The 22,308-nt window shown below is 34.7% G+C and overlaps 1 protein-coding gene across 1 annotated transcript in view; it reads left to right on the forward strand.

Annotated features, from left to right (window-relative positions):
* Window positions 1–22,308, forward strand: part of LRP1B (LDL receptor related protein 1B) — a 315,853-nt gene that overhangs the window by 287,944 nt on the left and 5,601 nt on the right. Inside the window, exons 41-43 of the mRNA XM_059878468.1 lie at window positions 12,322–12,398; window positions 20,449–20,539; window positions 21,468–21,612. Of these exons, the coding sequence (XP_059734451.1) occupies window positions 12,322–12,398; window positions 20,449–20,539; window positions 21,468–21,612 (313 nt within the window). The remainder of the gene's footprint in view (window positions 1–12,321; window positions 12,399–20,448; window positions 20,540–21,467; window positions 21,613–22,308) is intronic.

Below are 22,308 nucleotides of genomic sequence, written 5' to 3' on the forward strand. Positions count from 1 at the left end.
TTTTGAACCAGTGAGTTGTTCCATGTCCAGTTCTAACTGATGTTTCTTGACTCACATATGGGTTTCTCAGGAGACAGGTAAGGTGGTTGGGTACTCCCGTCTCTTTAAAAATTTTCCACTGTTTGTTGTGATTCACAGAGTCAAAGGCTGTAGCATAATCTATGAAGCAGAAGTAGATTATTTTATTGGAATCACCTTGCTTTCTCTATGATCCAGCAAATGCTGGCAATTTGATCTATGGTTTCTCTGTCTCTTCAAAGCCCATCTTGTACATGTGGAGGTTCACATATTGTTGAATACTTGTTGAAAGGATTTTGAGTATAACCTTGCTAGCATGTGAAATTAGCACAATTGTCCAGTAATGTGAACATTCTTTGGCACTGTCCTTCTTTGGGATTGAAATAAAAACTGATATTTTTCAGTTTTGTGGCCACTGATGAGTTTTCCAAATTTGCTGATATATAAAGTGCAGCGACATCTTTTAAGATTTTAAATAGCTCAGCTGGAATTTCATCATCTCCACAAGCTTGTTCATAGTAATGCTTTCTAAGGCCATTTGACTTCACACTCCAAGATGTCCAGCTCTATGTGGGTGACCATACCATCATGGTTATCCAGGTCATTAAGACCTTTTTTGTATAGTTTTTCTGTGTTCTTGTCACTTTTTCTTAATTTATTCTGCTTCTATTAGGTCCTCTGGAGAAGGAAATGGCAACCCATTCCAGTATTCTTGCCTGGAAAATCCCATGGATAGAGGAACCTGGTAGACTACAGTCCATGGGGTTGCAAAGAATCAGACACGACTGAGCGACTTCACTTTCTTTCTTTCTTTATTAGGCCTTCACAGTTTCTGTCTTTTATCATGCCCATCCTTGCATGAAATGCTTCCTTGATCTCTCCAGTTCTCTTAAAGAGAACTCTAGTCTTTCCCATTCTATTGTTTTCCTCTTTTCTTTGCTTTGTTCATTTAAGAAGGGCTCTTTATCTCTCTTTGCTATTCTCTGGAACTCTGCATTCAGTCGACTATATCTTTCTCATTCTCACTTGCCTTTTTCTTTTATTCTTTCCTCAGCTATTTGTAAAGCATCTTCAGACAACCACTTTGGCTTCTTGCGTTTCTTTTTCTTTGAGATGGTTTTAGTCACTGCCTCTTGTACAATGTTATGAAACTCAGTCCATAGTTCTTTAGGTGCTCTGTCTACCAGATCTAATCCCTTGAATCTATTTGTCACCTCCACTGTGTAATCATAAGGGATTTGATTTAGGTCTTATCTGAATGGCCTAATAGTTTTCCCTACTTTCTTCCATTTAAACCTGAATTTTGCAATAAGGAGTCCATGATCTGAGCCAGAGTCAGCTCCTAGTTTTGTTTTTTCTGATTGTACAGTACACTTGCCTGGAATATCCCATGGATGGAGGAGCCTGGTAGGCTGCAGTCCATGGGGTCGCTAACAGTCGGATACGACCAAGCGACTTCACTTTCACTTTTCATTTTCATGCATTGGAGAAGGAAATGGCAACCCACTCTAGTGTTCTTGCCTGGAGAATCCCAGGGATGGGGGAGCCTGGTGGGCTGCCGTCTATGGGGTCGCACAGAGTCGGACACGACTGAAGTGACTTAGCAGCAGCAGCAGCAGAGCTTCTCCATTTTCAGCTGCAAAGAACAGAATCAATCTGATATCAGTGTTAACCATCTGGTGATGTCCATGTCTCCATAACCATCTGGTGATGTCTCTTAGGTTGTTGGAAAAGAGTGTTTGCTAAGACCAGTGTGTTCTCTGGACAAAACTCTGTTAGGCTTTCCCATGGTTTATTTTATATTCCAAGGCCAAACTTGCCTATTATTCTGGGTAACTTTTGATTTCATATTTTTTCATTCAAATCCCCTATTATGAAAAGGCCATCTATTTTTGACGTTAGTTTTAGAAGGTCTTGTAGGTCTTCAAAGAACCAGTCAACTTCAGCTTCTTCAGCATCAGTGGTTGGGGAATAGACTTGGATTGCTGTGATGTTGAATGGTTTGCCTTGGAAACGAACTAAGTTCTCCATTTTGGATTCTTTTGTTGACTATGAGGCTACTCCATTTCTTCCAAGGGATTCTTGCCCACAGTTGTAGATATAATGGTCATCTGAATTAAATTTGCCCATTCCCATCTATTTCAAATCACTGAATGCTAAGATGTTGATGTTTACTCTTGCCATCTCCTGTTTGACCATATCCAATTTACTTTCATTCATGAAATTTCAAACAATGGTGTGGAAAAAGACTCTTGAGAGTCCCTTGGACAGCAAGGAGATCAAATCAGTCAATCCTAAAGGAAATAAACCCTAAATATTCATTGAAACAACTGATGCTGAAGCTGAAGCTCCAATACCTGGGCCACCTGATGCAAAGAGATGACTCATTGGAAAAGACCTTGATGCTAGGAAAGATTGAGGGCAGGAGGAGAAGGGGGTGACAGAGAATGAGATGGTTGGATAGCATCATCTAAGGACATCAGTTTGAGCGAAGTCCAAGAAATAGGGAAGGACAGAGAAGCCTGGCATGCTGCACACCATGGATCTCAAAGAGTTGGACAAGACTGAACAACTGAAAAAAAACAACAACAACTTGGACCTAACATTCCAGGTTCCTTGCAATACTGTTCTTTACAACATCAGACTTTACTTTCACCACCAGACACATCCACAACTGAGTGTCCTTTCCACTTCGGCCCAGTGCCTCATTATTTTTGGAACTGTTAGTAATTTCTCTTCGTTCTTCCCCAGTATCATATTGAACACTTTCTGACCTGGGGAGACTCATTTTTCAGTGTCATATCTTTTTGCATTTTCATACCAGTCATGGGTTCTCCTGACAAGCATACTGGAGTGGTTTTTGCCATTTCCTCATCCAGTGGACCATGTTTTGTCAGAACTCTTCACTATGACCTTCCATCTTGGGTAGCCCTGCATGAAAAGGCTCATAGCTTCATTGAGTTACCAAAATCTCATTCACCATGACAAGACTGTGATCCATGAAGGGGATATGTGCTCTCCAACTGAAAATAATTTTTTTTCTATAGAATCAGAGCTCTATATTTCACTTATAAACACATTCACATTCCAAAACTTTGTATTAACTCTTTCTGGTATCCTTATCATTGCCCCAAACTTGTGTAGGGTTAATTGTCACCCTGCTTATTTAACTTATATGCAGAGTACATCATGAGAAACGCTGGGCTGGAAGAAGCACAAGCTGGAATCAAGATTGCCAGGAGAAATATCAATAACCTCAGATATGCAGATAACACCACCCTTATGGCAGAAAGTGAAGAGGAACTCAAAAGCCTCTTGATGAAAGTGAAAGAGGAGAGTGAAAAAGTTGGCTTAAGGCTCAACATTCAGAAAACGAAGATCATGGCATCTGGTCCCATCACTTCATGGGAATTAGATGGGGAAACAGTGGAAACAGTGTCAGACTTTATTTTTTGGGGCTCCAAAATCACTGCAGATGGTGACTGCAGCCATGAAATTAAAAGACACTTACTCCTTGGAAGGAAAGTTCTGACCAACCTAGATAGCATATTCAAAAGCAGAGACATTACTTTGCCAACAAAGGTCCATCTAGTCAAGCTATGGTTCTTCCAGTGGTCATGTATGGATGTGAGAGTTGGACTGTGAAGAAAGCTGAGTGCTGAAGAATTGATGCTTTTGAACTGTGTTGTTGGAGAAAACTCTTGAGAGTCCCTTGGACTGCAAGGAGATCCAACCAGTCCATCCTAAAGGAGATCAGTCCCGGGTGTTCTTTGGAAGGACTGATGCTAAAGCTGAAACTCCAATACTTTGGCCACCTCACGCGAAGAGTTGACTCATTGGAAAAGACTCTGATGCTGGGAGGGATTGGGGGCAGGAGGAGAAGGGGACGACAGAGGATGAGATGGCTGGATGGCATCACCAACTCGATGGACATGAGTTTGGGTAAAATCCGGGAGTTGGTGATGGACAGGGAGGCCTGGACTGCTGCAATTCATGGGGTTGCAAAGAATGGAACATGACTGAGCAACTGAACTGAACTGAATATGCCTTGAACAATACTTAATGACTGCAGATGAATATGTCAAATATCCCCACCATAATTTGTTTCAGATTTTACCATACTGCACCACAGAAACCCTAAGAACTATGAAGGATACTCATTAAGTTTTCAAAAAAAAATTTTTTTTTGTTTACTCTTATTTGGATAAGGCAATGGCACCCCACTCCAGTACTCTCGCCTGGAAAATCCCACGGACCGAAGAGCCTGGTAGGCTGCAGTCCATGGGGTGGGTAAGAGTCGGGCATGACTGAGAGACTTCACTTTCACTTTTCACTTTCGTGCATTGGAGAAGGAAATGGCAACCCACTCCAGTGTCCTTGCCTGGAGAATCCCAGGGACGGGGGAGCCTGGTGGGCTGCCATCTATGGGGTTGCACAGAGTCAGACACGACTGAAGTGACTTAGCAGCAGCAGCAGCAGCATTTGGTGCTAAAACATAAGATATTCAAGTGGCAATTTACTGTATCTGCACTAAGCATAGAGATTTTCATCCCCATCCCACCACCCCTGCAACCACTCCTCCCGCAGTGACTTGGTATGTTTTTAATCCAATTTTGGTATTGGTTATTCATTTTGGCATCATGTAGATACAACTTTCCACTGGCATTACAGAATACATTGTTTTTCTTCCCACCTTTAGCTAGGGAGTTATAACCACTGTTTCCAATATAATATACTATATGTATGTCTTCAATTATATCCGCCCTCGGGTTAGCCAGAGGCCAGAGGTGGCACCGCGGGATGGGTCAGTCAGAGACACACACAAGACCCAGCACACAGGCCCCAAGTGGGTGGCTCCGCAGCAAGGGCCGAATCGGCCGCTAGGTGGCAGTCCAAAGGCCTAGAGCCCTGCGCTCATCCAGAGGCTCAAAGTCCTCAGCGACAGACACCGCAGGAGACCTATTAGCATACACCTTACTACATAATACTAAAATTTTGACTGGTCCTTTTCCTTTTTATTTGATGCAAGTAGAAATCATCTATTCACTCTATAAAAAACACACATTATGCCTTCCAGATCTGCTTTTAATAAATTTTCATGTAGAATATAAGTAAAAGTTTTCCTTTACTAGAAATTTTGTTCTTTCTTTAATATTTATTGAATCATAATTTTACACTTCAGTGGCCATTTCTGCTCAAGTGGCATGCACAGAATTTTGTGGTCAAACATTTCTAACTTAAGACCAGCCATTCTTGACATACTTCCTTTTATGGATAATTTATTGGCAAACTAGATTTTATCTTTTCTATTTCTCCTTATTTCTTAAAATAAATCACTTTAAATAATCCACTTTGTTAATTTTTATTTCTTTCATGGCCACTTCTTCAACTGAAATTCCTCATTAATTTTTACTTTTCCTAAAATAATTGTTGGTCAGAGTTTATTGAATATCTCATTATTATTTTACTTCATAACATTAACTCTTCTCAGAAATCAAGAATTCTTTCTGACCAAATGTCCATAAGATTAAAGTAAAATTTGCTTTGTCTTACTAATTGTATCCATACCAAGTAACACAATGATTTAATGTAATATTTTAAAACTAGGCATTTTAATGTATAATTATGGAGTTGAATCAAGTATAGTTATTAGAGCAAACATAAATTTAAGATACTACCTTAAGCTTTTTGAAGAAAGCAAAGCAGGGTAATGCATAGCTATTTCTGTGTAAAAAATGACAGTGTCATTTTGATAGAGAATAGTACTGAATACATAGAAATTATAGTACAGAACACTGAGCTGAGCTTCTTGTGCTTTGTATACACACGACAGTGTATATGTCATCATGGTCTCATGACCTAGAAGGACGGGATGGTGGTAGGGTGGTGGGTGGTACAAGAGGGAGAGGTTTATGTATGCATATGGCTCATTCACTTCACTGTAGAGTAGAAACTAACACAACAATGTAAAGCAATTATATTCCAATAAAATGCAAAAAAAAAAAAAAGAAAGAAATTGTAATACAAGCCAAAATATATTTCAAATGAATGAAATATAGAGTAAATTGTTATGGAAGTTCACAATCGCATCAAGTAATGATATAGATGAATTTATAATTGATGAATCTTGGATCTTACATAGTTATTTTGGAGCCAATGCAACAATGTGAAGTTGGTATTAGGAAGAATATTAACACTATTCAATGATATGTCCCTCCCTGTCACTGCCAGAAAGAGACATTACTGACCACAGTAGTGAGCTAATGTGGTAATTCTAACAATTGTACTACTCAAAAAATGCATTGATTCTCTTTTTGTTCAGATAATATTTCTACTTTCTTATTAAGGGACTGATACTCTGGTGGCAGGAAAGAGTAAGGAACAGCACTTTTCCTACTTCTGTGTTAGAATTAGAAGGATCATGAAAACTCCACATTTTATTTCTACTGTTTATGAGCTATGATTTTTCAGGAAAATCATTTGAACACACTTCTTCATTACATAAGATGAATAATTAAAATTCATGGGTTATTATAGAAGCTGAACAAGGATATTTTTCATATGAAAATACTTATCCTAGAACCTGGCACAAAATTTAGCAAATATTAATTGAACTTTATTCAAATTTTACATTAAAGATAGGATGGGAAATTTTTGAAGCATGTTAAAAATTAGAAATCTTTATGTATATATGAAATAATTTTATCTCAGAATATTGTAGAACAATAATGGATGAAAAAATGTTTAAAAGTCAAGTTAACAAACTGGTCAATTAATAAAAAAAGTATCCTTTCCAAATGCAGTAAAACATATTGCACTTTACACCATTACTGTCTGCAAGAAGAAGGGACATAAAAGGTGCTGGGGTCTATATAGAGTGTAAAGATTTAAAGTCAGGAATGTCACACAAATGCATTCATGTTTGTGCACCAAAAGAATGAAATTTACAGAATTAATCAGAAAAAAATTTGCAAGTGACTTTTAATTTTTGAATTTTTATCACTGTATGAAAATATTGTTTTATAAATATGATGCACAAATGCAATCACAGTTTTAATTTTTATTGAGTGAGATTTGTGGAGCACCAAAACGTGCATAGGAATATGCACAAGTTTTCTAAAGCTTCTTTAATCCTTTTGTGCCATATTTTTTCCCTATGTGTAGAAAGAAAAGGCTATATTAAAAGATTTTTCTTTCTGAATGTCTCCATCATCATGGTTAATAATGGCAGCCTAGCATATAAGAGGAGAAATTCAATTTCAAATTGCTTTAAGGTTCAGCTTTGAATTTCACTTTAGTCAGAAGAGTTGTGTGACCTTTAAATTTGATGAAAAGAGGAAGAAGATATTAATCTTATTATTTTATTTTGAAGTCTTCCCAAAGTAGGTGACTCTAGACCACATTTCCACAAAATGACATGAGTAGTCCACATATTGATCATCGTTACAGTGAAAGACAATACCTAAGATTTTAATATACTTTCAGTATTTTATATCTGATTTCAATTCTTTTTGTAAAATCACTCTACTACTTCAGAGCTCTTATTATTTCAAACAGTTTAACTATGTATCTTGTATTTATGTTTTATTGTAAAAACTGTTCTTTTTTAAAGATAACATTTTCCCTTATATATGCAAAATTTATTTTGATAGCCTGAAAATATTCATTGTGTATAATATAGTAATAGATGCTACATTATAGCCTTTACACAAAGGCAAAATTCTCCCTATTATAGAAAATTACAATTCAAATATAGAATATTGTAAGTATACAATTAGGGGCTTCCTAGGTACTTCAGTGGTAAACAATCCACCTGGCCATGCAAGAGATTTGGGGTTGATCTCTGGGTTGGGAAGATCCCCTGGAGAAGGAAATGGCAACCCACTCCAGAATTCTTTTTTTTTTTTTTTCTTTTTTTTGGGGGCTGGAGACTGAGTTCAATCACCAGTGATCCACAATTCAATCAATTGTGCCTTTGTAATGAAGCTTCCACAAAAACTCAAAAGAACAGGATTCAGAGAGCTTCCTTGTTGGCAAACACATGGAAGTCTGAGAAGAGTGATGTTCTCGGAAAGGGCATGAAGGCTTTCCCCATACCTTGTCCTATGCATCTATTCCATCTGGCTGCTCCTGAGTTATGTCCTTTTATTTGTTGCTTAGTCTCTCAGTTGTGTCCACCTCTTTGCAACTCCATGGACTGTAGCCTGTCAGGCTCCTCTGTCCATGGGATTTTCCAGGCAAGAATACTGGAGTGGGTTGCCATTTCTTTCTCCAGGGCACTCCAGAATTCTTGCCTGGGAAATCCCGTAGACAGAAGAGCCTGGTGAGCTATGGTCCATGGGGTTGCCAAAAGCCAAACAGGACTTAGTGACTTAACGACAGACTATATCTGGAGAATCCCTTGGACAGAGGAGCATGGCAGGCTATGGTCCATAGTATCCCAAAGAGTTAGACACAACTGAAGCAACTTAGCACTATACAATAATTGCACACACTGTTAAAGAACACAATAAGTTAACTGTTCACGCATTTCATATACTAGCTTTCAGATAAGAATTAGTTATCCAAAAAAAAGCCGCTCAGTTACTTTCAGGTAGTGTTAAAAACTTCTATCATTTAACCTTTTGAACAGTCTTGCTGGGCATGCGTATTATTATTCCTATCCTATTTTTTTAAATGATTGAACAGTATTTGATATAAGAACAAATATTTCCTAGAATGTGATTTATGAATTACTTGCATCAGGCTCAATTTGTTAAAATGCAGATTTCTGGCCACAACTCCAGGCTGCTTAATGAAAAGCTCTGGTATATGGGCCTCCAGAATTTCAACTTTCATTTTTCAGTTTGATAATCATTAGTCTAACATGTAACATAGAGGAAAGAATCTGATTAGGGAAACGACATAACAATAAACAGTCTTTCTTTTTAATGTCACTGGCCTTGGAGAGAAGGGGAGAAATCGAAAAGACTGTTAAATCAATATCCCTATACCAGGCAGCCACTGACTTTAAAAAACTGTGAGTGGAATATCTTCATACTATAATGTGAAAGGGATAAATGATTGTTCAAATAAATAAGAATCTATCTGACTTTATATCTACCTATACATTCATGATCCAACAATACTTTCATGAATTTTAGATTTCATGAATCTAAAATTCATGAAAGTACTTAAAAAGTTAAATAATTCAGAGTGGTATAGTGATCACACATAAAAAGAAACTGATTTTCATTGTTTTACAGTAAAGGGCACTGGGGGGAAATGTAGAATAAATTTAAAAGGAATGATAAACATGTTATGGTGCTAGAGAAAAAAAAAAATGATTTATTTGGAGGGCCATGAAAGACTAACTCAAAGATTATTATCCAAAGATGAATAGTAAAAAACAGTGTGTTGCAATAGAACAGGTTAAAGAAGACTAGGGCACAGACTACAGAGAGACAGATGCCAGAAATTATTATAGTCAGCATGATTATGCAAATAATTCAGTGGGAATCTGACAGGAAATTTTGATGATCCACATACATTTCAGTTCTTAAATGATCTGCCATTAATGGCTTTGATTATTGTAGTCTACTTAGAGAATTAAGATTTATGAATTTCTATAAAGATGGTAAAAATACTCGATCTTAAATCAGTCATTGGAAGAAATTGTGGAACAGCAAATGCCTAACATAATTTTTCAAGGTAGGCAACAAGAATAATGACTTCTATTTGATTTAATATCTCAAAAAAGATTATTTTTTAAGACCGGAACAAATGTAGATGAATGGAACATATTTTATCTTTGGCCATAAAACATTATTTTATAAGGAGTATAGGGGAAATTGCCAGGTGATCATCAGTTGCCTGAGAAACTGAATTGCTAAAATTAATTATTTCTCCAGCACAGTCTTTGAGACTTATTTCCAGTATGTAACAAAGAAAATATTCCTTGAAAATTAAGAATCTAACTGTACTTCCTCAAAACAGAAGAGAGGAGCATCATGACCACTAGCAAGCAATATAATTTATCTAACATAAATAATGGGTGCCAAGCTATGGATAAAATAGAAAATTAATCAAATATTGTTAACAAATACCAGCTGTACTATTTAAATAATTTCAAAATTTGGAATAAAACATTACAGCATTATTATCCTCTTTGTTTAAAAATCCCTCACTTCCCTTTTGGAGTTCTAAAGACATATTTTTAATAATTTTCTAAAATACATAAAACACATGATGTTATATCAGAACATCTGATCAATTAGCATTTACTCCAGTTCCTAAGCAATTCCATTTTCTTTCTTCTAAGCATCTCAGTGTAATGATGAGCCCTGGAGGTTCTTATCTCTAGTAACATAAAATGTACCTCAGATCATTTCTCTTATTTAACTTGAACCCTGATTTAGATTGCTGTTGTAATTGCTGTTTCTTAATCAGCAGAGGTAATGTAAGGAGCAAATTTTGATATTTTAATCAATATTTCAACATGATAGCACAAAATATCTTTGTATACATCACTTGTATAACAAAATTACCAAATAATCAGTATTATTTTTTTCAACGGAGCATGGAAAATATCTTCAGTGGTCAATCAGAAAGATTCAACAAATGTAAAATGACATAAAACAAAAACAAATTTTGCAATGATTAGAATTCATTCTAGCAACATGTTTGCAAAATCTGCCTAAACATCTCTGCCTAATTATCTTTGGACTGTATAAAGAATTAGAAACTGAAGAACTGGAACGATTTTCTAAATCATTCATCCATAGAAACACAACTAAGGAAGAAAAGGAATGACTTTTTAAAACCAATGATTTTATTGGTTTTTCACTTGATTATACTTATTTGAAATATGCTCATTTCATTACCTGACTTCATAATATAGACAGAGTCAGAACTGGCCTTAAATTTATTTATCTATTTTAATGATTTATTGGTAATATAGTATATAATAAATATATGTGAAATATGTTAATTTTTATAAAAGTTCTGAATAAAACATTTGGATAATGCATGAAAAGATGACAAAATAATAATTGTAATGATATTAATTTTCATTTAAATCATGTTCCATATGTAATATAATTAATCAAATAACTATATTCTTGAATAGTAGCATTATTGTCAATTATTCTGATTTTGAATAATTCCTTTCATGAAACAAAATAATGCTTTTGTGAAAAAAAATTTTTTATAAATTGAATTTGTCAGTATGATGATTTTATGAGCTCTTGCCTGTGTTTTAGGACACCCAATACTGTCTTCACAAATACTACATAAAATTCACGTGGCATCATAGAAGCCTAGTTCCGAAACAGATTCAGCTATCTGAATTGGCTATGACAGAATTGGCAGAGACCTAGAAATTGCAGTCATTTGGTTTGGCCACCATGCCCAAAGAGATCTACTTGGAATGACTCTGGAATCTATTATTTTGTTGTGTACAACTATTCTTGATATGGTGGTATTTGACAATCATTTTAAATAAGAACCAAAGCCAATTTAAATGGTTTCTCTATGGATTTCCTCTGACAGATGCACAGAGGCATCTGTGTTAGCCAGCAGACCTTATTCAAACATAGCTAAAACCATTCCAGCATTCATTTTGATGCAATCAGCTAATTATATGGTTATGATTTATGTTTAAATGAAGAATTTTAATCAGATCTATTATTTTAATCCTCTGTTAAACTTCCCATCATAATGTCAAGGTTCCTGTATGGGCAAGACAAATTCTCTGAATGAAAATTTCAGCATATTCTCTTGATTTCATGGTAATAGAATTATGATCTTACATGGGAAAGTACTATATTTCCTTATCTTTGATTTAGAAGAGTAAAAATTCTGCAGTCTGAACTATGAGACAGATGACCACTTACTCTTTGGTAATTAGTTACACTTTGGAGTTAGAAGCAGCAAAAGTAAATTACAGAAATTTAATAAACAAGGATTTGCTTGACAGGCAAGCTCCATTTTTATAGTAGCATAATTTTCAGTATTTCTCAAATTAATCTCAATTTTTAATTAAAATTTCAGTTTTGTTACAAAATCTGCCAAATTTAAGTTTAACATATAATAAAGAAAAATGAATGTAAACTTTAAAAGAAAGTATTTTAACAAGTGAAGTCCAATGGAAGTTACTCTCAGCATACTGACAATATGTGGGAAATAAGCAGAAATCTCTATTAAGTATTCATGAACTATGATAGTTGGTTTCTCTTTCATTTCATTTGCTTGAAGTCACCACATTAGCAGACTTGTGAGTTTTGTTACTCATTGATTTGTTTTGTGTTGTTTTTATCTTTCCAGGTGCTCCACCAACTGGTCAGGCACACAGTGTGAGAGGCCAGCCCCAAAGAGCAGCAAGTCTGACCATATCAGCACAAGTAAGCTTCTCAGATTAATATCTTTGGTGTCTCACATAGAATAGAAATCATTGTTTTCTTCTTACACCACCCATCTTTCTTCTTACCCATCAACTGAGGGAACTGAGTCTTGGAAAACCTGCTTCATGGAATTTTGCCAAAGACCCACTTCAATCCAGGTGATTTTTGAAAGATGAAGCACTGAGCTCCTACCTAGTGACAGGATCAATCATTAGGTACTCTTTCAGGTTCTGAGGGTTCATCTCAAACTTTGGCAGTTGTCAGAACACACACCTGCAAACCTAGCATGAGCTTTTCTTAGGAAATGTGTCAGCTGCAAAAGATGCAAATATCACAGTAGATGTGAGAATGCTGCAGGAAAAAAAATAATTTCATGTTTTAATTAAAATGTATTATTCTTGAAGTGCATTTCAAAGTGTTGTGGAAAAACAAACTTAACCAGTTAGTCCCAAAGTGATAAAGTATGTTAACAAGCAATTTTTAATAAGGATCCTAGTTGCTTTACTGCTTCCTTATCTTTAAAGTACTGGTTTTGAAGTATAGTAAAATATAGTTCAGTATTTTGCAAGTTTTTTTGTGTGTGTAGCTGTAGCCTTAGGACATGTCTCTGATATGAAGATTCATCTATATCAACATTTTGTGTCTCCACAGACACATTGGAAGACAGTGTGTGTGTTGGAAGGCATTCTGTGTCTTTCAATATCTTTAAATGATTTTATAAAGATTTTCAAAATAAAACTCTGAAAGAAAAATTTCTCAGTTCACACATATTAGCACTAATGAGTGAGAAAGTTTTGAGAAATCTGTAATAACTATCAAGTAAGTAAATATATTCTTGAAGAGAAAAAAACAGTATCTCTGGTTTATGAAGACTTAGTAATTTTTTCTAGTACTTCACTGCTGGTATTGTGCACATGAAAATAAAATACTATGGAATTTGTGAAAAAGGAAAGATATTATCAAATTCAAAAGTGTATGATTTTTGTGGTTATATGGCAGAAACCAACATAACATTGTAAATCAATTTTCCTCTGATCAAGGAATAATTTTTTTAAAAACAGTATATGATTTTGTACCTTAGACAAAGGTTCCCAGTGTTTGCTGATTTACTTGTCTGTTGTACCTGTCCCCAAATAATTTATCATTGCTTGAAATTCTTCCAATGACACTATCCAAAGTTCCACCACTTAGAGATTAACTCGGGCTAATAGGGATGACTATCTTTGAAAAATGACAATTAGGCCTAGAACAAATAACCTTAGAACTGAGTACAGAACAAATAACCTTAGAACTGAGTACTTTAATTTGGAGATGTGAGGTAAGTGATTCCAGTCAAGGAACATGTGGGGTTAATTACCTTAGCATTTGTGTGTTGTCTTAAGAAAGGGAAGGGAGAAGAACTTAGCAAAGATATGGACATGTAATTATAGGAATAGGGCACCAGGATTTGATGAATGGGTTCATAAAATATAGTAGAGGTGTAAAAATATACCTTGCCTAATTTAATATTTCAAAAGAAAAGCAAAAGAAAAAAATACTCTTATCTATCTCTCTTCCAGGATCATACTAACATTATTACCAATAATTCTTGGGAAATACCAATGTATATGATTTTGTGAACTAGTTATAAGACTCAGTCATCATCAAAAGCATTTTTTAGTGAAAAGAAATGCATTTGATGTACCAAGCTATAGAACACACTGAGGTAATAAACTGATAATTAATGGAGATATAGTATTTTAGCCTTTTATGGTAATTTCTCAATTATGTACGATGAATAAAAAATATTCTTTTAGAGAGGTAAAACAATTTTAAATATTGATAAAACTCTGAAAGGAAACAGAGTAGAATGTCAATTGAATTTTCAGTTTATATATAAGGTCCATCTGCAAGGGAGAAGTTTGGGTGCTGGAAGATGATCTTGAGGGGTGTGCCAGTTGTATTTGTTGAAAGGTGATGTCTTCAACCACTTGTATCAGTAACAAGCTCCCGTATAAGAAAAATGTCTCCAATTACATGCAGCAGCTCTAAAACGGGGACCATCACATGGAAGGAGGCGTGTCGAGTAGTGGTAACCCCTTTTTCAAGGATTCTGATGCTCATTCTTCCATCACTGATTTAAAGTCATTAAATTTAATGGAGGTATCAAGGCACATTGAAAGGACTATTAGCTATGCAAATGTCAAATTATCTCAGGTTTGAGCGAAGTTGACCAAATAATGACTCTATTAAAAGGTACTTATCGTCAGACATTTGTGCTGAGAGAAACTTGCCTCAGTAACTTTGAAAAGAGAGGAAAGGTAGTTAAGCCAATCTTTCCTAAGGTAGGAGGGCTATTTTTATTCTGTCAGGTAAGCTCCAGTGGTTTTTGAATTGTTGTCAAATGTTCCCCGAACCTGGGCAGAAGTCATCTGTTTTATGGATGGATGTTTTAGGAACATGTCCTCAAACCTGCACTTCTACTCACAGTGAAGCATTCTATAATCGTTGGGCCTTGGTGCCATCAGGAATATACTGCCTCTGTCAGCCTCACTTGCGTCAGCTGGCACGGAGATTTACCTTTCTAATTGATGAACAACTTTCTTAATCAACTCTGAGTAGTCATACTGAGGTTTTCTAGCCCTTGCTGTTTGAAGTGTCTAAAGATCAGCCTGTGGAATTAAGCAGATCTAATATTCTAGAACCTCGCTTAAGTTCTACTTGAAAAAGTTAGTCTGAAAATTCTGATTTGGAAGAGTTTTAAATTAAGGATGATTAAATATTTTTATATACTCCTATTTTAAACTTACCTGAAGTTTTAAAGGAGTGGATACTCAACGTTTGGATTAAGCTATTCATATCTGCTACGATTAAGGAGGATAAACATACCCACAGCATTTGTCGGGCAATACAGTGATGCTGTATTTTATTGTAGTGACAAGGAATGTGTGATATCTGTTAGGGAGTTATACGTAGCTTCTGTTTTCCTACTTTATCTTTTTTAAACCATGATATTTCAAAAAATATGGATTATACCAGAGAATTATAAACGTGCAAATATAGAGATAAAAATGCTACAAAATCATGCATTTGTCCTAATTCTCCCAAAGCAAGTATTTATTGAGCCTCTACTAAGTGTCAAGTAATGTCTAGATCCTAAAGCTGAATCAGTGCATACAACAAACAGTGCCTCTTCTCATGAAGCTGAGAGGGGCTAGAGAGCAGAGAGCAGGGGAGGATTAATTTAAAAAGAAAGCAAGGAAATAAGTAAACTTTTGGAAAATAAATGTGAGTCTTGATTGGACCTATTAAGGAAGTAAAAAAGGCACAGAAATAGAGACTATCAGAAGAGAACTGATATCAAGAGTGATTTCTCTGGGATGGTGATATTTAAATTGACTTGAATGATTAAAAAGGGGAGGAGAGACTAAGGGTATTTCAAACAATAGGAGTATCAGATACAAGAATCCTGGAGGGATTGAAAGAAGACCAGTGTCCTGGCACAAAGGGGACAAGAGTGAGAATGGTGCTAAGTGAGGATGGTTATGAAAGACCAAATGATAAGCATCCTCCTGGAAATCCCTGGAAGGATAAAATAAGTTTGGAACATGATTTTTTTTATGATTTTTAAAATTATATTTTATCAAAATGGTTAATAAATAGCAGTCTAGTTATTATATATTTACATACACATATACACTCACATTTATGCATATACGTAAACACAAACTTGAGATCTGAATATATAGCAGCAAGTCAAAAGAGGTCATTGTAATGGTATAATTTATGCTTATATTTTTCTACTATAAGTTCAACCAATAAATAAAAGATTCTTTTCTTTAACCTTCATGAAGCCTTCTGGTTTCCATCCTAACCTCTTGAAACAGCTGTCTTGTTTGTGAGATACTTCTTTTTGATCTCTTCTAGTTAATTCATTTATTACTCCATACACTCTGCTTGGCAATCCATAATTCTTTGACCTCAGTTTTCAACTCTTTGCCAATTACTCCCAAATTTCTGTCTTCAATCCTGATTTCTCTCCTGAGTTTGAGACATGTATACCACTGCACAATTGTTGTATCCATATCAATGTCATCTCTGTCTATATCTGTATATCTATATTCTACAGGAAACTGATGTTCAGTGTTTCCCAAAATAATCTCATTCCCTTCCCCAATCAGCCGGCCATTTTAATGCACCTTATTTTGCCTTCCTGTCTACACAGCTGGCCACAGAAATTTACCCAAGCAACACTTAGGAGTCACTCTTAACCTTCCTTCTAAATTGACTTCAACAATCTATTCAATAGATGTTACTTCCTAAATTTTCTTCAACATTATCAGCTTGAACATTCCTTCCTAACATCCCTTTGCTTCTCTCTTCAGTCACAGCTCCCTCCAACACCCTCCACTCTACTCTCCAGTCAGGCTGTTCTTTAATCTTTTCTCCTCCAGGTCTTCACATTTCTCTCCCTAGATTAATTCAGTATCTCCTCCTCCACTCGACCTGCATTCTCTTTCATGGGAATAAAGAGGACTTCCATCAGGTTTCAGAGACATACCAACCCTCCTCTTCTATCCCAGATCTAGTTGGCTCCTCTATGTTTGCAGAGCTGCATACTTTCACTAGGCTAGTGCATATCACTGTGAATAAACCCATGTGTTTGTCATCTTCCAGTATACATCAAACAACATGAGAGGAGGGACATTTCTATCCCCACTGCGAAGTATAGTAAGTGTTGTGTGTGTGGGACATAGCAACACTTAAAAATATATTTGCTAATTGAGAACCAAATGGACAGTCCCTATGATATCTTAGGCACTGTGCTATCTACAAAACCTAGATAGATAGCTTATGCCCCCAAATTACAAATGAACTACTCTCTACAATATGTTGTGAAAAGTGAAAAATAGAGTTATGCATGGAGTGATACAGCAATATGTATTTTGAATTAGTCAGTAAACATGTATGAGCACTTTCTGTATAGTAGACACACTTCTATTTACATTACTGTGATGCATATGTTAATGATAACACTCATTTTATTAATGTGTAAACTCGGACAAAGATAAAAAATTGGCCCCAGCATATGTACTAGTGAGATGAGATTTGAACAGAGGTAGCCTGGATACACAATCTGCTATCTCAATTGTGATGCTGTACTTCCTCTCCCATGGAAGATGTTTCTTCTTGGCATAGCAATTTGATAATATAGTTCTTTCAAATGGAAAAGCGTTACATAATGGGGCCTCAGAACAACTTTGCAAAGAAAGACTGGCTCTATTTTCTTTTTTTAAATTAATCTATTTATTTTAATTGGAGGCTAATTACTTTACAATATTGTAGTGGTTTTTGCCATACATAGACATGAATCATTTTCTATAAGAAAATTGTTGAGATTTCCTCTTCACCCAGTAAGTACAGAGTGTACTTTTAAAAAAAATCTGTTTAGAACAGTCCACCAACAATATACTGTTAAAAAAATCACCTGTAATAGACCTTGATTGTTATATGTTACAATATGATATTTACTGCCATGTACATTGCTTGGAAAAAATACTTCTTTTGATAAATACCTATATAATATTCTAAAAATATATGTAGTTTCCAGTTGTTTCCATGCATATAAACTATTTTACAAAAAAAAAAAAAGAGAAAAACTTGCCAAATTGCTACCCTGCATTATTTATCTACTATATTGAAGATTATCACAGTTACCTTGATAGGTTATATGAACATATTAGAACAGTAGGCTGTTAAACAGAGTGCTTGTAATGTAAAGGACTGGAAGCCATCTGTCATGGGGAAAAGAAAAACGAAGGTCTTTTAATCTTTTTTTTCTAGCATGCATAATTAACAGCATTTCTACCTAATAGGAATAAAAGAAACTATGTAGAACAAGTAAAATCTAAGTATCTAAATAATTTGCAATTGCTTGGAGGAGAGAGTAACTTTATGTACCTTAAAACCAATATTGGTATTTTAAACCTACAAATTTACCACAAATTTTAGCAGAAAAAAAAAAAAAGATAAAGTGAGGATATTTATAAAGCCATGATTAATTAAGTCAATTTATGAAGAAACCAAGCTGCTCACTGGTATTTAAAATTTGTGAACAAATGTTAATTACTATCCAAGGTGCCAGATTCTCTACTTCTATTAAATACTAATAATTGCACGTGCATATAGTTCATTTTCCCCAGTCCAAGAAGGTAATAAAATATCAACCTCACTCAATTATATAGTGCTGGTAGCAACATAAAAAAAGAAAAGAAAATGAGTATTACATTTCAGAAACTGACTAAAGAAAGAAAGCCATATTTTTCCTTACATGAAAGAGAGAGTTAGTTATTTGATTATTTCAGACAAGCTGTTTTTGAAGTTTCAAATTGAAAGATTATCTTATATATGTCCTTTCTTTAATAAAGAATTTTTGGTATTTTAGTAACTGATCTCAAATGCTGGGAAAGATTGAAGGTGGGAGGAGAAAGGGATGACAGAGGATCAGATGATTGGATGGTATCGCTAACTTAATGGACATGAGTTTGAGTAAACTCCGGGAGTTGGTGATGGACAGGGAGGCTTGGCGTGCTGCAGTCCATGGGGTCGCAAAGAGTTGGCCACGATTGAGAGACTGAACTGAACTGAACTGAAGCAGCTGTTTATTGTGCTTAATATCACCATTAATTTTTTATCATAGTACATGTATATGCAGAGGACAATTCATATATTTAATAACTCTTAATGTTTTATTCCTGAACCATTCAAGATCCTCACATTAAAATTTAACTAGTTTGGGTATTGCTTTGTTTCTCATTTTAGACAATGATTAAGCTCATTTGGCAGTTTCAGTCAGATGCTTTTCCCAAATAAGCAAAGGCTTTATCTTATGGGTACTAGATATTTGTCTGTTGGAAATGTGGGTATTGGGTACTTGATAGAGCTACTTAATACTCTCCTGTTATTAGGCAATGCTTGCATTCTGTTTTCTTCCTGCCTAAGTGACATATGACCCTAGGTGTATCTTACTATGGATCACATCAGTGGCAAAGAGGTATTGTCTTCTTTAGGAAAAAAACAAAAAAGATTGCTTTTCTTGCCAAAAAAACTAAGACCCACTTTCTATGACCACTTTTGAAAATCTATTCCATAGAACTTTTACTCCATTTTGAAAATGAGTGATACAACCTAAGCTCATTCTTATAAATGTATGGGAAAAAAGGGAAAGTAGACATTTACAACATAAGCCAAGCCCCCAGATACGGTTTGTTGAAACTGTTCTGGAACTACAATTTGAGAAAGAATCCTCTTTGTTCCCCTACTTTGTAGAATCAAGCTAAAAGCCGTATGTGGTAGGTCTTCATGTCTCTATTTTTATGGGTGGAGAGCATGAGCCTCAAATTTTAAATAACTTTTCTAAGGTTTCAATTCAGGTAAGTTGTGAAACTATTATTTAGGCTGCTGCTGCTAAGTCGCTTCAGTTGTGTCCGCACTCTGTGCGACCCCATAGATGGCAGCCCACCAGGCTCTGCCGTCCCTGGGATTCTCCAGGCAAGAATACTGGAGTGGGTTGCCTTTTCCTTCTCCAGTGTCCATCCAAATCCGACACTGTTGCCCCTTTTGCTTTCCCAGGCTGCCATCTAACTTGGCCATGTACTTATGGCCAGATATTTATACCTAAAGGAGAAAAAAAAAACAACTAATGATGGAAATATAGCCAGGCAAATTGCAGAAATGTGTATTCAGTCAGAGTTTATTTATTTATATCTTTGCAAATAGATGTCTGGTGAGAACAAGACTCAGACTGACAAAGAAGTCAGTATTTCTAACCTCAGGTATTTAATTATAACATATAAATAAAAGATATCTAAAGAAATGTTTCCAGTAGTTCAAATATTTAATAGGAAAAATGACTTTGCAGTAAAGTAGTGATGAACTAGGAATATAGACATTTGGCCTAAGCTTTATTGTTATTATGTCAATGGTCAAATGATTTGATGTAATAAAGTGTTGTTATGTCCATCTTGACTTCATTTTGTGTGTTGATCTGTTCATTCATTTCTTTTTCCAGGAAGCATAGCCATCATTGTGCCTCTCGTCCTCTTGGTGACTTTGATAACCACCTTGGTAATTGGTTTAGTGCTTTGTAAAAGAAAAAGAAGGTAAGAGGCAGTATTCTAGACTAACAGTAAATAAATTACATAAGTAGTTATAGAAACAGTGCTTTTTAAAAACTTCTTAAAATGTGATTTACTTATTCCAACTGCATAATTCTGTGTTTTCTGAGCCATTTTATCCTTCTTTCATTTTAAGCAATTATAATTCAAACAAACTTTCTCTTATATTATATTGCTAGAATGGTTACATTTATTGTATATATTCTAACAAAAATTACAAGGGAATATATTAAACTTTCAATAGAATTTTACATTTTGTTAGTTTTTCCTTCAAATAGCAAAAACCTCTTAAGAACATTTTATAATATTAATGTGTTAGATTATCAATGTCAATAGAATGATAATGATTATGTATTATATGTCACAAATTGTGTATTTCATTCATAAATTATACATTTGTTGATTTTATATATTTCAATTTATATGAATGCACAATTAAAAAGATCTTTAAGCAGTGAGTTGTCTGTGGGGTGATTATCTGGAACCTAGAGTTTGTAAGTCAGTTTTTGCATTATGTAAAGGAATTTTAGCCCCATGACTTGGGGATTGAAAACAATTTCAAAATTTCTTTGTAACTGTTTTTTATGAATGTTTTTCAGGAACAAAAGGGGAAAAGTAGAAAGTAAAAGAGTAATTAATTATATTCAGTTTCAACTAATGTAGTATTAGCTATTTACAACGAATGTTCCAAGTGCGTTTTTTATTGGTAAATCTAAATAATTTGGGAAAATGATGTATTACAGTAAGAATTTTTTGTCCCTCTGTGAATCAATGACTGTCATTTATTTTCAATGTATTTTATGTATGAGTGTTCCACCAGTTCTATAAAAATGTCATTAAATCTGCAAATACAGTAGTTTCATACACCATGTTGTGATATTTAGACAACTCATATAATGTTCACATTTTATAGGACAAAAACTATAAGAAGACAGCCTATTATTAATGGAGGAATAAATGTAGAAATCGGCAATCCATCTTATAATATGTATGAGGTCGACCATGATCACAATGATGGAGGTCTTTTAGATCCTGGCTTTATGGTAGATCCAGCAAAGGTAAAGTTTTAAGATGATGGACTATGAGCACTAATATTATTGAGTTATTTCTCTATAATATGGTTCTGATTTTCATCACTATTTCTTTTATCTGAAGTTAGATTAAAGAACTAGGATTTATTGAATGTTATAGTCTCTTCTAAAGAAAAAATAAAATTATGGACTGCATTCACCTGAAGCATGAAGTCAATGTAACATATTTTAGAAAATATATATTCACTTAATTTACAAGCATAGATGTCTTAGTCAAATGTACTAAGGTGCTGGCACATCTAAATATAAGCCTGGTGAAATTAAATTTTATTAAAATTTATTTTTTTAATTTACTTTAAAAAAAAAAAAAAAAGTACAGCATTTCATTGCCAAAATAAGTACTTCATTTCCAGTAATGTTTCACTGATGAGTCCACTAAGCTATGTCCTTGGATTTGTTTATAATCATATCACTTTTAAACAATATTTTTCTACCTGTTATAACATTTTACTTATTGGTTTGAGACTTATCTGTGATATTTATATCCTAAAAACCCACAGTCTTTTTTAAAAATTTCTGTTAGTACTGAATGCTCAATTTGGAAGTTTTTATAAAAAAATAGATAAATGATACAACATCTAGGTAAACTTGCAAAGATTTACTTCACTTTATTATCCAAACATTTTGCATGATAATTATAGAATATTTTACTATGAATTAAGA

The sequence above is a fragment of the Bos taurus genome, chromosome 2 (assembly GCF_002263795.3).
Source record: "Bos taurus isolate L1 Dominette 01449 registration number 42190680 breed Hereford chromosome 2, ARS-UCD2.0, whole genome shotgun sequence".
Taxonomy (NCBI): Eukaryota; Metazoa; Chordata; class Mammalia; order Artiodactyla; family Bovidae; genus Bos; species Bos taurus.